Genomic DNA, 16,539 nt, shown 5'->3' on the forward strand with positions numbered 1-16,539 from the left:
CTGTTCAAAGGGAGTCCAAGGTCGCCAGCTCCAGGCCCAACCTCTGCTCAAAGCCTGGGTTGCTCAGACTGCTCAGTGGCACAAGATCGTGCCCCTTCTCACTTAACCAAACCTCTATAGGAAGCCATGCTTAACCAACTTGATAGCCTTTTATGAGGACATAACCCGGTGGATAGATGGTGGTAAAGCAGTGGATGTGGTCTATCTCGATTTCAGTAAAGCGTTTGACACTGTCTCCCACAGCAACCTCGCAGCTAAACTGAGGAAGTGTGGTCTGGATGATCGGGTAGTGAGGTGGATTGTGAACTGGCTGAAGGAAAGAAGCCAGAGAGTGGTGGTCAATGGGACAGAGTCCAGTTGGAGGCCTGTGTCTAGCGGAGTCCCTCAAGGGTCGGTACTGGGACCAGTACTATTCAATATATTCATTAATGACTTGGATGAGGGAATAGAGTGCACTGTCAGCAAGTTCGCTGATGACACCAAACTGGGAGGAGTGGCTGACACAACGGAAGGCTGCGCAGCCATTCAGAGGGACCTGGACAGGCTGGAGAGTTGGGCGGGGAGAAATTTAATGAAATATAACAAGGGCAAGTGTAGAGTCCTGCATCTGGGCAAGAACAACCCCATGTACCAGTACAAGTTGGGGACAGACCTGTTGGAGACCAGCATAGGGGAAAGGGACCTGGGGGTCCTAGTGGACAGCAGGATGACCATGAGCCAGCAGTGTGCCCTTGTGGCCAAGAAGGCCAATGGCATCCTGGGGTGTATTAGAAGGGGTGTGGTTAGCAGGTCAAGAGAGGTTCTCCTCCCCCTCTACTCTGCCCTGGTGAGGCCGCATCTGGAATATTGTGTCCAGTTCTGGGCCCCTCAGTTCAAGAAGGACAGGGAACTGCTAGAGAGATGATTAAGGGGGTGGAACATCTCCCTTATGAGGAGAGGCTGAGGGAGCTGGGTCTCTTTAGCTTGGAGAAGAGGAGACTGAGGGGTGACCTCATTAATGTTTATAAATATGTAAAGGGCAAGTGTCATGAGGATGGAGCCAGGCTCTTCTCAGTGACATCCCTTGACAGGACAAGGGGCAATGGGTGCAAGCTGGAACACAGGAGGTTCCACATAAATATGAGGAAAAACTTCTTTACGGTGAGGGTAACTGAACACTGGAACAGGCTGCCCAGAGAGGTTGTGGAGTCTCCTTCTCTGGAGACATTCAAAACCCGCCTGGATGCGTTCCTGTGTGATATGATCTAGGTAATCCTGCTCCGGCAGGGGGATTGGACTCAATGATCTTTCGAGGTCCCTTCCATTCCCTAACATTCGAGGTCCCTTCCAATCCCTAACATTCTGTGATTCTGTAATTCAGCAGAATAAGAAAAATGGCAAAGCTTGATGCCTTATCCCTACAAAAGCATGGAAAATAACTCGGGCATCAAGATTTCTCGTCTTCCTCTGCTGCCAGCAGTTAGGGTTAAATGCTCAAATCTAAGCAGCATATTTTCCCTGCAAAGAAAACTGCTCCCTTATTTTAAGTAGCAAGAGTCTAGAATTTTGGACCAGTCATCCATCCAGAAACTGGTAATAGTTTTGCAAGGTGAGACATGCTTTTTTCTTCTTTTTTTTTTTTTTTTAAAAAAAAAAAAAAGTATTTGAATAGTCTTTTAATGCATGCAATACATTTTGGCCTACAAGAAATGCCAGAATCAAGCTGTACAGATGACTTTCTGTACAAACCTACTGGTCATATTTATACTAAATCCTACATGAAATACTCAGATTAAAAGTTTTATGCACTGCAGAGTCAGTTGTTTATGAGTGACCCAGAATGACAGCTGAGTAAATTTTTAGCATTGCCTCAAACACTTCAAACAGAGAGTGAGACTTTGGTAATATTTAAAAAGAAAACCCAAAACACAAACCAAAAATACTTCTACTTGGGAACAATAATAATTCATGTATTTTCAGAGGCATAACTTTAGTTTCACTTAAATCTTTCTGCTGGATATTCCTTTCAAACTTTTTCCGTATCAAAAGGGTGCATAATTTTACCTATGACTATGGACAGTTTAAAGAACACCTTCCAAGGCAGTAGCAGAACTAAGAAAGCCAAAAAATCAATTATATTCAGTTAAAGTCAAGTAAGTGCATAAGTTGAAAAATACCTTGCCGATTCTATTACTGAGTCATATTTAATTGAATATAAAAGAAAAATTAAGTTTCAAACAATTGTTTTTTATTGGACTACAATAAAACACAGATTTATCACATATAAGCATGCAAACACAGTTTTAAGAAGTGTGAATATTTTTATAAGATGTTATTGGCAGGAACTTAGTTTTGGTTACATTGCTTTGATCTGTATCTATATAACTAACTTTCTGCATCAGGGTAGAATACACTCACAATCTGCCTACCATGCTTGGCCATTCAGGGCTGACCTAGTTTTAAATACTGACTAACCCTGATCTCTCCTGATAAGTTTTTTTTTTTAAATAGTTACCAAAGATCAATACTTAAAAACAAAACATGCAATTCTGATCAGTAACTAGAGAATAATGTTACAAACATGTCTTGTTTCTCCAAAGCTTTTCTTTTCAGTGTAAATAAGTGCGTGATATTATGCAAATTCATTCTTCTAAGAGCATGACACTAGCAGGTACAAAGTGTGCTTCAGGCAGACTGAATGCTTACTTTACTCCAATTAAATTGACTCTGATGCTAGAATTCAAAACACACCACTCAGGCTGAACATTTTCTTTTTCTGGACAAGTTTGCTGTTTTAGTTCAACATAAACAGAATGCTTAAGTAGCATATGCTAAACCCTTCAAACTTTCAGGCATCATACCCTTTCATTTTGTTTAATGTAAAAGCATGTTTGCTGGAACCATAACAAGTCTCTGGAAAACAAAACAAAAACTTTCAGTAATTGTTGAAAATAACTACAAATAAAAGATGCTCGAGTGATCTGAAATGAAGATCACAGATTTCAAAACTAAGTGTTGGAACGTATTCAATAACAACACCAAAAACGTCTGAAATGCTCTCTCCTTCAGCCTGGAATTAAGTTACTTTGCTTTTATTACCTAACTCAAACCCAGAAACAGAAAAGTTATTAGGCAATACATAAGAAATATTATGTCTACATTATTTTAATACTACCTTGCTCTTTATTTCTAGGTCATATTGAAAGCTGACATGTCACAGCTAATCGTTAGCACTGATTTGAATTAGTGCCAAGGACACTGTTTTGATAAATGAAACAGAGCGCACTTGCAATAAACTTTGTTTTCCTAGCAAGAGTCTGTGCACCAAAGCTAACCAAAACAAATGTACTATCTCTGTTCCCTTAGGGAAGCATATACCTGCACAATAACCTAGGATAGGCACTCAGAATCCAAGTATCAGCATCCGTGTTGAAAAGAGGATTGTTCCCTGGGAACAAGGCCAAAAGAGGTGAGCAGTTTCAAGTGCATTAGAACCAAAAAAATCTGGAGTTTTTGTATGAAGGTTGGAAAAACTACAAGAAATTGCGGGGTGTAATCACAAATTCCCCACAAGTGAAACAGTGAAAATCTGATCTTGTGCCTTTCTGAAAGCAAAAGTTAATCACACCTCTTATCTAATCTGGAACACGTTTATGTGGTAGCCTTGCCCTTTGCATGGGCATCCCTCCTCTACTGCCAGAGTGTAATTGTATTTAAGGCCTCTGCCCCTTCTTCCAAATTATACTGAATTTGGCTGAAGCAGATAAAATTAGTATCAGGTAAGAAAGCAAAAGCAAGCAAGGGTGCTCAAGAGAGGAAAGGAACACAGACTGATACAAGTGCAAACACAACCTGAGCGCATGAGCTGTGCTTCCTTAGGAAAACAGGGTGGTCAGCGATCGGCTAGCTGATATCATCTTTCTTTAGTCTACTCAGCCACTCCACAACCAGCTGTACTCTAGACCTACACAGTTTGGAATAGGTCAGTTAATATGCTAAAGCATCATACACGTGTGCAACCTGAAGAAACTCATGGTTTCTACCACGTTAGATATGAAGTGCAAAAATCCACTCCTAAAGTTCTTCAGCTACAAAAATTCCTGTTAACCATTGTAATGGTTACTATCATAAAACCTCCTGTTAACCACTGTAATCCATGCACCATAATGCTACTTAGACCATATGATCTGAAATCCAATGTCTGTCTCCATACATAGATCTTGTTTGGACAGATCTTGTTGTTTGGACAACAGTCACCCACCTTACTCTGAAGTTGCAATTACCATAAGCAGCAGAACATAGATTTTTGCAGCACTGGAATCAGAAGCATCAGAGATGACAGCATGCTGGGTGTAAAACCCTTCCATGACTAAAGCATGGGAATTCCTGCTGATACAGATAACAGCCTACAACTCTTGGCTGCCAAGACTTTTTTCTAGTGGCCTACTAGCTATTAGTCCTACCAGAAAACTTTCAATGTAGAAATATAGAAAAAAGGGTGATTCAATATAAAAATATAGAAATGTTTTAGATGGAAAAAACCATAATACCCTCTCATCTCCATTTGCAAACCAAGAAAAATAAAAATCCCTCAAGTTATACTTTATAACTATACATACCACTGAGGAAGATTAAGTAAGGAACAAGCGAAATATCAACTATTAATCAAAATGAAATATCAAGTATTGTAAAAAAAGTAAAATCTAAATAAAGTTACTTTACTTTAAGAAAAAATCAGCTTCAAGATTTGTCTATTAATTTCATTACACATGGGAAGTTTCTTTCTGTAGGATGGAGTTTTCATCTGGAGCGCTAGTTATTAAAAAGTGGAATCTCTTACAGCATAGACACTGAATTGCAGCTTCCCAGGAGCTGAATAATCAAAATTAACCCCTCTGAGCACCACATTTAATGGTGGTGCTGATAGTAAATCTGGATCTGTGTGAGGAACAGAGTTGCCTTTACTATTATTCACCAGGTGATTCAAGTATTAAATGTCCCCAAGCTTTAGGAATGCATTAAAATTCCAAATGCAAAACATGAAAGCTGTAATGGGACAAACCCACTAACAAACTCAAACTCTACTCTATCAACAGAAAAGTAAACAGATAAACTTCCACTAGTTTTCAGTGGAGAATGACCCACCTGTATTTCAAAATGCACATTGCTCACTCTGCTTTCCCCTGCCCCAGCTACTGTGTTTTGCTGAGGAGAGCTAAGCCTGTAGAAAGTCAGTCTCAATTTTTGAAGTAAAAAGAGCAGCAAGCTAAGACTTATCATTACCTCTTTCACTGGCATCATCGACGAGGACGATTTCTTCCAGCATGTGTCGCGGTGACCGGTTTATCACACTATGAACAGTTCGTAGAAGTGTGCTCCAAGCCTCATTGTGAAAAACAATGACAACGCTTGTCGTGGGAAGGTTGTCTACATACACTTTTGTTTTACACCTATAAAGAAAAATAAGGCATATATTTGTAAAGGTCAAGCCTCCAGTTAGAACTGCAATTTTGAGGTTTATTTCTGAGTATCAATACTAACATTCACAATATATGAATTGTATGCAAAGAATGACAAAGGAGCAAAGAGTGCACAATTTATATTTTTACCTAAAAAATACCCTGACTTTTATGTATACGTCTGTGTATTTCATCCTACCACTAAGAAAGGAGAACTTCAATTCAATAAACAATTCTAGATATGAAAGAGACATCCATACTGCTAACATACAGAGATGATAACAGATCACCTATTTCCACTAAGTATATTTCATAATTTAATGTGTTTATATCACACAAAGAGGGGTTTTTTTTTCTCCTCACTGTATACATGTTGGAAGTGCCATAAAGGTTCATCAAATTAAAAGAGAATTATATTCACATTCCAAAGTTATCACGGAAGACCATAAGTTTAGCTCTTCTAACAGCATATATAGGACATTTATGTAAAATAGGACATATACTCCAAGTAACCCCACACGCAGCCAACATTTTACACTCTTTACAAAACTATATGTTAAAACAAGTGATATTTTTAGTATCTCCCTGAAAAATCAATATGCTGTACATAAAGTACTCTTAACAATTCTGAAAATACAATTCTGCTCTAAAAAATAACCATGTAAATTTAAGTGTTCTCTACACAGATCAGTTCCTCCTGCACATTCCAAATCACACACAGAAACTTACATGAGTTTTGATGGCATTAAGCCCTTCAAGAATCAAAGCTAAAGAGATACATGCAGATCTCAAACACAAGGAAAACACTGAAGCGGAAAAAGAAATATATCCAACGGAGCTTCATTCCAACAAAAAAGCCTTTATTAGATCCCAAATCATTGAGTCAATTCACTGTAATGTAACCTGATCTAAATACTATTAAAATATGTTAACAAGCATTCATGACTATCACCTTAACAGCTGTGCTGTCTGAGGGCTTGAGAAGTAGGTAGGGCATATCCTCTACCCTAAACACGTAAGAACAATACTGAAGGAACAGCCTGCCAATACAGGATCATGGTGTCAGCATCTATCCCCACCCTTTTTTCCCCCTTTTGGAAAAAACGGTGACACTAGGAATGTCAGTCAAAATTGGGCTCCCAACATGAATATTTTCTTTGCTGGATAACTTGGTTAGCCAGAGCTCTTCTAAGTGAGAGCAGCTCTCATAGCATAAAGGCATTTCATCTCTGAGGTGGTGACAAAAGCCCAATGTGCACCAAGATCCCAGAAGAGGTGAGTAAGTCCAGGTACAATTCAAGAGATATCTGGAAGAGCTTCTGTGTAATCATGCTTCATTTCTGAGAACTGAAGCAGTAGGATCAGGCACTACGTCTTCAATATTATACTTACTATACAATTATGGCCAAATTTAATTGTCCACCGCACTGAAGTGAACATCATAAAATCTTTAGGGAAAGCAGCCATACATCCCTATGTTTTCTGATTAAATTCACGTATAAAAAAAAAACTTGCAAAGTATGCCAACTGATAGCTATTTCTGTGGTATCACTTCAAAAATAAAATAGCTTTTCGCAAAAATGCTATGAATTTCAGATGAAAAATTCAATCATAGGCCAAACAAATTCCCCCCCCGTCCCTTGTTTGTCACTTGTTCAGTCTGTTTTGCTACTTTAAAACCAAATTCTCAACGTTTTATTCCTTCTGCTGCACAGCTCCCTAGACCAGAAAATAAGTGTCTCATTGTAGACCTTCTGCTACAGTAGTAACACAAATCCATCAATTGTTCCTCTACTTTTTGGCAGAATATTGGTAAAGGAGTTGAGAGAAGCCTGTTAGCAGTTCTCTGTGAAAAGCAATAACAATGTGTCATTCACCAGGAATATCTTGCTGAGGTGGCCACAGGATCTACTATTGTAATATGAAATCTCTCATCTCCAGCCTTGCCTTTTTTTTACGGTCGTACAGAAGATTTTATTTCACTGAGCTCAAATCAATGAACCGGTATAATAAAAGCCAGCCAAGTGCTCAGGGACTACCACGTTTATAAACCATGACACTGCTCGAAGTATAAATATCTCAAAACATTTAAGATCCGTCTTTGAAAGGGAACTTTTTAGCACTAAGATGAAGGCACACAGGAAGGCATACCATCTCCAGTAATTTAATGAAGACTTGAAACAGCAGCTGAGAATGTCTACTTCACATCCTTTCTTTAATCTATGGCATTCACCTTGCAAATTCTCAGCTAATATGACTCCATATATTATTTAGATTGGGGAAACTCCTCAAAAATGTCAGACATTTTAAATGCAAGCAGAGACTTACTGCCCTATTACCTAAAGACACAGAAAAAGAATAGGCTAGATTGTTAAAATATGATCAAGACAACAAGCCTACAATTAGTCTACATTTCCTGATGTGCACATTCCAATGCTCAAAATAGTAATGTTCTTTATTTCACAGCAAGTCTCCTTCTCATGCACCGAAATCCCTACCTTCAGCTGCATTAGTCTTGTATTCTTCCCTAATATTTGATTTCTTGCTTTCATGCAAGTAGGAAATAAAATGAAAAATTAATTAGGAAATAAAATTAGTTATCCAAGATCTTCAATGCCCCATCAAAATCAGGTTTGAGAAAAAAAATTAAGTTTACAAGCTGTACTTTTAAAAGTTTTTTTACAAAGGAGCCACAGGACTATAAAGACATGACTCTGCTCCGACCTGTAAGATGCTCATACACATTCCTCATAGAATTTCACCTTTTGCAATTTTGTGTCATATATTCGGAATACTTTGGCCCCGTCCTTATAACTACATGGTTACTCCTAGGTCCATATCTCCCCAAGAGCACAAGGCAGTGTAACATGCACAAATCCTCCATAACTTGAATTTTAGTTTAACGGACTAAAAGCAAAGGAAGGACAGATCCCAGCATGTATGTGTATAACATTGCTAAAGAAGAACAGCAACAGCAAAATAAATACAGTGTGTTACCCCTAACACTCTGTAGCCTGATTTCAAAGTTTTAAATCCATTACAAAAGTTTTTAAAATGGAAGGCCAAAAGCAACTATGAGTTGTGTTATGCTTCTCCATTACCATGACTTTTTGTGAAGGCGTTAATCAAATCTTACACAGAAACTCTGGATGTTTCAGAAAAAAAAAAACCCTCAGCGAATTTTATTCAGTGGATTATGTGTAGCTACTTGAAAACTGCCTGATGTTACTTCAAATGCACCTGAAGAGCCTCTGAATAAACTGCTTTCCTCTTTTCTCTTTCAGCCCAGAGTACAAATAGTCCACAGGAGACATTACAAAAATAACCAGAAGAGACATCAAGTAAGGCAATTCTGTCCAAATAAAATTAAGCCATTAAATCTCAGAGTTCAATTGCTGCTTCAGCACAATCCTGCAAGGAAAGAAGACAACTCTTCATTTTGCACTTCCTGCAACACCACAACCATACTCTCAACTTTCCTCCACATCTGGCAGAACTGGAAGCCTCTCTCTTCTTTCATGCCAGTGAAGGAACGAGAAAAACTTACTTCACCACTGCAGGGACAGAAGAAACCTACCAGGTGATCTTACAAAATCCCTCATTTGAATTCCTCAGAAGGCGAAATTCTTCTGATACCTATCTGCTCTGCTCAGTGCCCAACTCGGAGATCAATAAGGCTTACCCACTCTAGCCATCAGCACCTGAGATGCAGAGACACCAGGAACTCGGGACACCACCCTTCGCTATCCTAATGCCACCTCTTTCAGTTTACTGTTGGGACTTTCACAAACATTTCAATTATTATCTTAAAAAAATGCAACTGTGCGGCCATCTTATTACGGAATAGCACTTGGCATTTTATCAATACTATGAAATTGTATTAATGGATCACTTTACTCAGAAATTACTCCTAAAACCCAAGATTGAGTGCTATATGTGTAATATTGTCATATCTTGAAAGACAAATATTTATAATGTTAGCAGTGATCTGTTTGCACACCCTTCAAAGTCATGCTAAATCATTTCTGAAAGTAATGTAATAAAATGGGATCTAATATCCTGATAGTTCTTAAATACTTTTGTTTCATAGGCTAAAGAATCACACCCCAAAAAAAGCTACAAACAGGGTAGAGGTCTTGTAGGAAATCAGTTATACGCTACCATAATGTTTATGCAGTCAGACACAAGGATGAAAACTTCATTCACTGAGGCAAAACATGAAAAAAAATTTAGGTAATTTTCTAGAAAGATGATGTCATAATTATAGTCTGCATTAGAAATAAATGCTAAACTTCTAAATATTACAGGGCAGATCTCTACCTATTCTGATGCTGCCAGCAGGTTATTCTCCACAGAAGAGCAGCAAGAGGACAAGTACCATCGGAACATTTTTTTTTTAAATATGGAATTTTCAAAATGAGGCTGCTCATGCTTACTTAATCACAAAAATTAATAGACTCAGACACTACCTAAGCCATGATTTGCTGTACCTGACATCAAATTTTACTCCCAGATTCCATCAGCCTTTCATAGGAACAAGGCATGACCAATAATTTACAGTGGCTCAAAAACATTAACAGCGGCAAAACACATGCAATCCCTGTTTTCTAGCCCAGCGCACACAACCCAGAGCACTCTGATAAAGGACAGAGATGAAACGCAAGCAAAAGTGTCTCCTGTGCACTAAGCAGCTCAGTTGGGAAATCCCAGTGGAGCTCAGACTGGAGCTCGTATACGCAGTATGATAATGCAGGGCCGATGCAGCTTTGGAAGCTGTACTAGAAACAGACTTGGGCAGGGAGGGAAACATATTTAGTCATTTTACAAATTTAGTACAATCTTTTATCTTGCATACTACAAACAACAGCTATAAATAAAAGCTGCAGTTATAAATAAACTGCATCCCAGAACTTAAATTTAACAAATGAATAATCCAAGTCTTGTTGAAAATCAGGTTAGAGCTGGAGTTTTGAGGAAATGCTACACAGCACAGCCCCTGTAAAAAATCTGTTTAATATTTCTGATGCAGTACAAACAGCATACTCTTCAGTACTAAAATATACTGGAGTCTCTGGGAAGTAAGCATCGTCATCCTTAGACTTGAAAATATACATTTATTTTCTATTGAGGTTACCAAAGTTAATGCCAGATCGATAGAGAAGAAAACCAGAAAAATCTGAACTCCTCTCATGAAACTTCAGGCTTTAATTACCGATATCTGATGAATATTGTTGCAGTGCCATAAAATGTCAGTACTCCGTTGTTTACCTGTCCATTTGCCATAAGTTATAGCCTGCAATAAAGTTAATGTAACAAAGCTGAGGCACAGCTATGCCCAATGCAAAAACTCCTCTCTACTTAAATCACGGGTGAAAACAGTTTTGAAATAAGACTCCGAGAGTCACCCTGAAGCTGCTGAGACTGACCTACATTTCCATTGGAGGATAACGCCCTGTCGCAGGGGTGGCAGAGAAAGTGTCAAAACACTACAGGAAGAACCACCACCACTCAAGTGGTGCGTTTCTGGTAAACACTGACTTAGTCTTTCCTGGATACGAGCAGCAGCCTCATATCATTATGAACAAGGGTGCTAATAAATCTACTTCCAACATAAAATTTAAGAACACCCCAAGCCCTCAAATTGAAGGCAATCAAGCTGGATAAAGATCTAGTCTTCACACAGAAACACCACAGCTAAAAGGGCTAAAAGCAATACTTCTGAGAAAGATGGAACCACTGACTGTCGTAACATGCCAAACCACTTTTCACTACACAGGCTTTGCATACAACCACTGTTTTAACTTGTGGCTGCACAAAGAGAAAGCACTGCATATGAGGTTGCAACAAAACTTCACGCTACCCCTGAAGCTGCTTCTTCCAATCAAATCAGAAAAATCTGGTTTAGAAAGAGGTCTTCATTTCTTTAATTCATATCACAACTCCAATTAGACTTTCTGAACAGGTGACCTGAATGCAGGCAAATCTCTTATTTAAACATTTCCCCATCCAGCCTGCTTAATGTCTGCCTTCAATAGTATTACGTAATTTACCTGACATCAAGAGTATGAAATTTTCCTTTCTTCTGATCTCAAAGATTTGGATATAAGAAAGGTCGCATTATCTCATGAGTCAAGTAGAAATCTTCTTTAGACCCTGGAAACAAAATCCAAAATGGTCCTTAAAACCATTGTGGTTACAGAATTCAAGCAGAATTTCACAAAAATAATTAACTGCAATTGACAATTTTCCATATCCTGAAAGTGATCTCTTGACAGAAGCAAAACCAATTCTGTCCTCAAAGACTGAAATTAAACCTTAAGTTCTCTAGTCATTATTATTTTCCATGCTTGACCTATCAATTTGAATAAAGTTCAGGATATGACTGCTCATCGAAGATGTAAAACATTCACAACTAAAAATAAAATTGCCAAGTGTTTGTGTGTACAAACGGACACACACATGTATATATGCATGCATATATATGTTCGTATATATATATCTAGATATAAAAAACACGGTTTACATGAAGCAAGTTGATTTTTAAAGGGACTCTTCTTTCCCTCTAAACTTTCTCTAGGGAAAAGACTTATAGGCAATTTCTTCCAGCTAACTCATTAAGTCAACGTGAACAAGAACATTCCCAAATGTTGATTCTACAGTGGACCAGCAACAAGCTATATGCACCACAAAAGCCAAATGAAAAAATATTCCTGCTTGAAAGAAATGTGAAGTCTTCAACACCTCACAGGCTTTCAGACTTCAAGTGTGACATTGCTGAAAGTTACATTGCTGGTCATCAGATCAGTAGATGTCCTTTACAGATGCCAGATTAATTAACAGCCTGGATTTCTAGCTTGTAACAAAACATTGAATAAACTTCTGAAGTCTTCCACCAGCTATGTTGACAACTTTGCTCTTTTTTATTATCTTTTACATCACTATGACCTGAGCTAAATGAATACCAGATGTTCACAAAGCATATCACAATTTATGGAGCTATTTACATCCCCATGACCTCATGGGGATTTTAATACACGCTTTCTGTAAGAAAGTTTTTTCCCCCCGCCATGTTTCACCTAATCCGGTGCAACTGCGAGCTGCTGCCAAAAGCAATAATCCCACTTTTCACAATTACAATTTTGTCACATCCCCTTCTTTGCACCAGATCCGGTAATCATACAGCTGCCGGGTGTGTTGCTTCAGTTTGCTGATTCAACGAAATACACTTTTCTCCCCTTCTTGGTGTGCAATCCTCCATGCAGCCAGTAAACGCCAAGGCCACGCAATCGTCAGGTCAGTATCAGCAGAAGCAGTGAGAAGAATTTTTTTGGCTACAGTTCACATTTATACCAGATTACAAGCAGTATAAAAGTAGCCCCTTAGCTCTTCTCCTGAATTAAAACAATTAAAAGAGAGCACACCTTCATGAGCCTCACATAAAAGTAAATACTTCAACTGTTGCTACTTAAAAAACCCATAAAATGTCATACATCTTGCATGTGTGCCTTTACTAGTTTTACCATTATAGGTTGACTCAAACTATTTTCCTCACACAGGGATTGTGTAAATTTTATGAATGAGTCACATTATGATTCAACTGTAGTATCTTAAAGTATACAGCAAATCAATTTGTTTTGAGTTAAAAATCAAAATTCCAGTGTATTCTCACATGTATATTTCACGCTTAAAATCAACAATACCTTTTTAAAGCACATGTATGAAAATCAGATTGCAGTCCCAGAACTGAAAAGCATTATATTGTATCATATAAGTAACAGTGCCTAAAACTAAAGCCTAAATCTAAATACAGCTCTTTCTAAGCAGAGAGATGACAAAATCAGTCATATGAAGGACTTATTCAGAAAGGACAGCAGCATCATTGCTATAAACTCCACAACATTCATATAACTTAGATGTAGAAGAATGTCTTTTAACCCCAGAAAAAAAATGGTCTACTTCCTCCCGATTGTGAAAGTAAGCTTGGCATCAGGAACTGAGAAGGGTAGTTTGATTCAGCCTTCAATAATAACTTAAACTGACCACATTACTGTACTAAACATTAAGATCTTAGTTAGAGATATGCATCTTATTTTTCTATTAAGTGGCTGAAGTCATAGTTCATATGAATCTAGACCCAGTTCACTCAAATACGTAGGGCCATCTAGCTAAATACTCTGATTACACCCTAACACTATCTATACCACTCAAAACCCAACATACCAACTTCCTGAATACAGAGAGTTTGAGAAAAGGACAGTTAAAGATCCCAAATGTTATGCAGAACTAACTGAGGTATAGTAAGATGTCTGATACCCTTAGTTCTGGCAAAATTATACCAACTAAGGAAAAAAATGACAAGGAAGATCTTTTATGCCAAGTTCTACCAAACCTGCAGCCTTGGAGAAAGGGTTACTAAAGTACCCCAAAGTTATCCACACTCCTCCTTGCTGTAGGTCTCCTTAGGAAAGCCCATCACCTTTCCAATAAATCTCAACCTGCAAAATATGACACCCTCCTAGCACTCCATCATAAGCTCCAGTGGGGACCAGAGCTTACATGAACGACATTATTCAGTCCCAGCTATGCCTCCATTGTTTCCAGCCTTGACCACTTGTGCCTGGAAAAGAAGAGCATTTTACGACGCTCTTTTCTAGTGTAAAAAAGTCAGAATTGGATTTCAACTCTCACACCAGGGACCCAAACATCTCTTTAAATGCTTTATATATTCCACAAATTATTAAATAATGACTGCAGCCTGGAAAGCTCAGCCTTAGAACACAATACTCATTCTTCATTTCACACAGCAGCTTCCAAGTCACCTCAAACAGCATTGAGAGCAAAACCAAGTTATATGACACATACAAATTTCATGCATTTAACCACACCACTTTCCAGCCTGAATACCAGTCTAAGACACATAGGCACAGATGAACAACTATTTTAGTCATTGACACCTATTTTATTAGTTGTCTCCCTCATGTTCAGCAAAATCAGACAAAACTCTAGTGTTCCTAATCACCCATCTTTCACTCTTTGCTGTCATGTCAAGCCCACAGCTGCAGATTTTCCTGGCAACTGTGAACGAGCTCCTACTCTGATGACTGATTCACAACCAGAATAAGACATGCTTACAAGAATTATTCTATTAACAACTTAAAACCAATCTGCTATCCCCAGCTGCTTGTTTCCCCACAGCATCATCTCTCCAAAGGTTGCAGCACTGTCAGTTATATTAGTTAGTTACACTAACACACCCCAGTCCAGATTTGCGGAAATAGCCAGACTAAAAAAAAAATTACTTCTGGTTTAGTTTTTTCTGTTAAGAAAATCATTTAGTTGGGATAACGAGGAGAATAAGTAGGATAACGTTCCCGACTACGGATACAAAATGACTAGCAATTCAGGCATATGTCAATGATTTTAAAGGCATCTATGTGCCTCATTAATTTTCTGCCAAATAATAAAAATAACCATAAACCTGTTAATACGACTGGGGCACAGCTCAGCAGAACAGATTTCAGCTTCTGTAGATTTCTCTTACTAAGGAGTTCCCTGAGTTGGAGAAGTGCCTAGAAGTTATTAAAATAGCTCACATTTTTGGTATTCTATAAAATTTCTTGGCCAAAACATAAATATGATGCCCGGAGTGGGTCATCTACAGAGATAAACCTATGAGCACCCAAGAGGCAGACATGTGAGACAGAACACGTAACCCATGGTGGCACTCGCTGCCTCGAGGACCGAGCAGGCACACAAAAGCTCTTGCCTTCGCACGGGTGACGGGGTTTTGGCAGAATCAGAAATTAATGTGAAGGATAATGCAGACTACTTCAAAAGCTGCTCTACGGCTGACAGGTTATGCCATCCCCATTAAATACATGTGCCAAATTGGTCCTGGCACACTTAATTCCACCAGCTTTTGAATGATTAACTGTTAGGCAAAACTTTTACAGACTTCTGTATTTCAGAAGAACTGACATACCGGAGAATTATAGGACTTGAAACAGTCGTATCTTCCCTCCCTACCACATTAAAAGAAGCAACCCACAAAACCTGTGAAGAAAATAATTACATGGTTCAACAGATAAGTGTGCCTTTGAACACATCCCACTTTTTCAAAAACTTGATTGAAAGTGCTACTGGCAGCTGTGCTGTAAGCATGTAAGTGCGGCAAGGAATGATTAGAAATTACCCATTTGCCTTCTCCCAGAATTACTTCCATATTATCAGGGATATATAGATAGAACAAGTTATAACAGAAGCAACTCCACTAACGCAGTAGAAAGCGTTTCTGACCATGTGAGTATTTTGACTAATCAGATAAATACTTTCATAAGACATACATACAACACCGGAGCATATTTATAGTTTTCACAATTCTGAAAATGGCTACAGTGTTCTTGGAAAGTAATATTAATCCACACATACAGATTAAGATACCCTTGCCTCATGAACACAGTATTGTTCTCAAATTTGCTGGGGAAATGCTAACACACTCCTCAACTTCTTAGTTAGTGTGTCCTTACAGAGTATGTACTGAAAAGATGACAAAAGCAGGAGCTTTTGGGGGACCATTTTTCTCTCAAAAACTACTAAAAATGCACACAGCAAATAAATGTTAAAATTGTTGGCATCTATTTACAAAACCAGAAAATCCAACTCTGCCCTGAGACCCTACCTAAAATTTTATTCTAAGATCCCACTTTCACACACACAGTATTGTGATAGTACTTATGTCCATACAAATGAAAAAGACAAACAAATGCAACATTACTAAATTTATAATGCATATCTTACTGTGAAACACAATAACTACAGAGCATGGCCGAGTGTGCAAGACAAAAATTCCTATACCTCAACTTGATTTTAAAATTGTAATTTCGTTTGTCTGCAAAAGCTTGAGGGATGCTTAGGTAACAAATTTTTAATAGTTTTTAACAATTTCTCTTTCCATTTTCGGTTAATTCAAAGTCTAGACTGCACAAAGCTTACAACTAAGTCAGCTTTTTAGATCCATAAATTTATTTTCTTATCTTTGTACTTACACTATAAAAATGGTAGAATATATATGTACAAGTTTGCCTATATAAATGCTGATAAA

The 16,539-nt window shown here is 38.2% G+C and overlaps 1 protein-coding gene across 3 annotated transcripts in view; it reads right to left on the reverse strand.

Annotated features, from left to right (window-relative positions):
* Positions 1 to 16,539, reverse strand: part of GALNT1 (polypeptide N-acetylgalactosaminyltransferase 1) — a 97,485-nt gene that overhangs the window by 25,321 nt on the left and 55,625 nt on the right. For 2 of the 3 annotated variants that reach the window (XM_068396491.1, XM_068396490.1), the window contains exon 5: positions 5,263 to 5,429. In XM_068396491.1, the coding sequence (XP_068252592.1) occupies positions 5,263 to 5,429 (167 nt within the window). Of the gene's footprint in view, positions 1 to 5,262; positions 5,430 to 11,488; positions 11,563 to 16,539 lie in introns of those variants that run through there. The other variant, XM_068396492.1, reaches the window with a different exon arrangement.

Source organism: Nyctibius grandis, chromosome 3 (genome assembly GCF_013368605.1).
Source record: "Nyctibius grandis isolate bNycGra1 chromosome 3, bNycGra1.pri, whole genome shotgun sequence".
Classification (NCBI taxonomy): domain Eukaryota; kingdom Metazoa; phylum Chordata; class Aves; order Nyctibiiformes; family Nyctibiidae; genus Nyctibius; species Nyctibius grandis.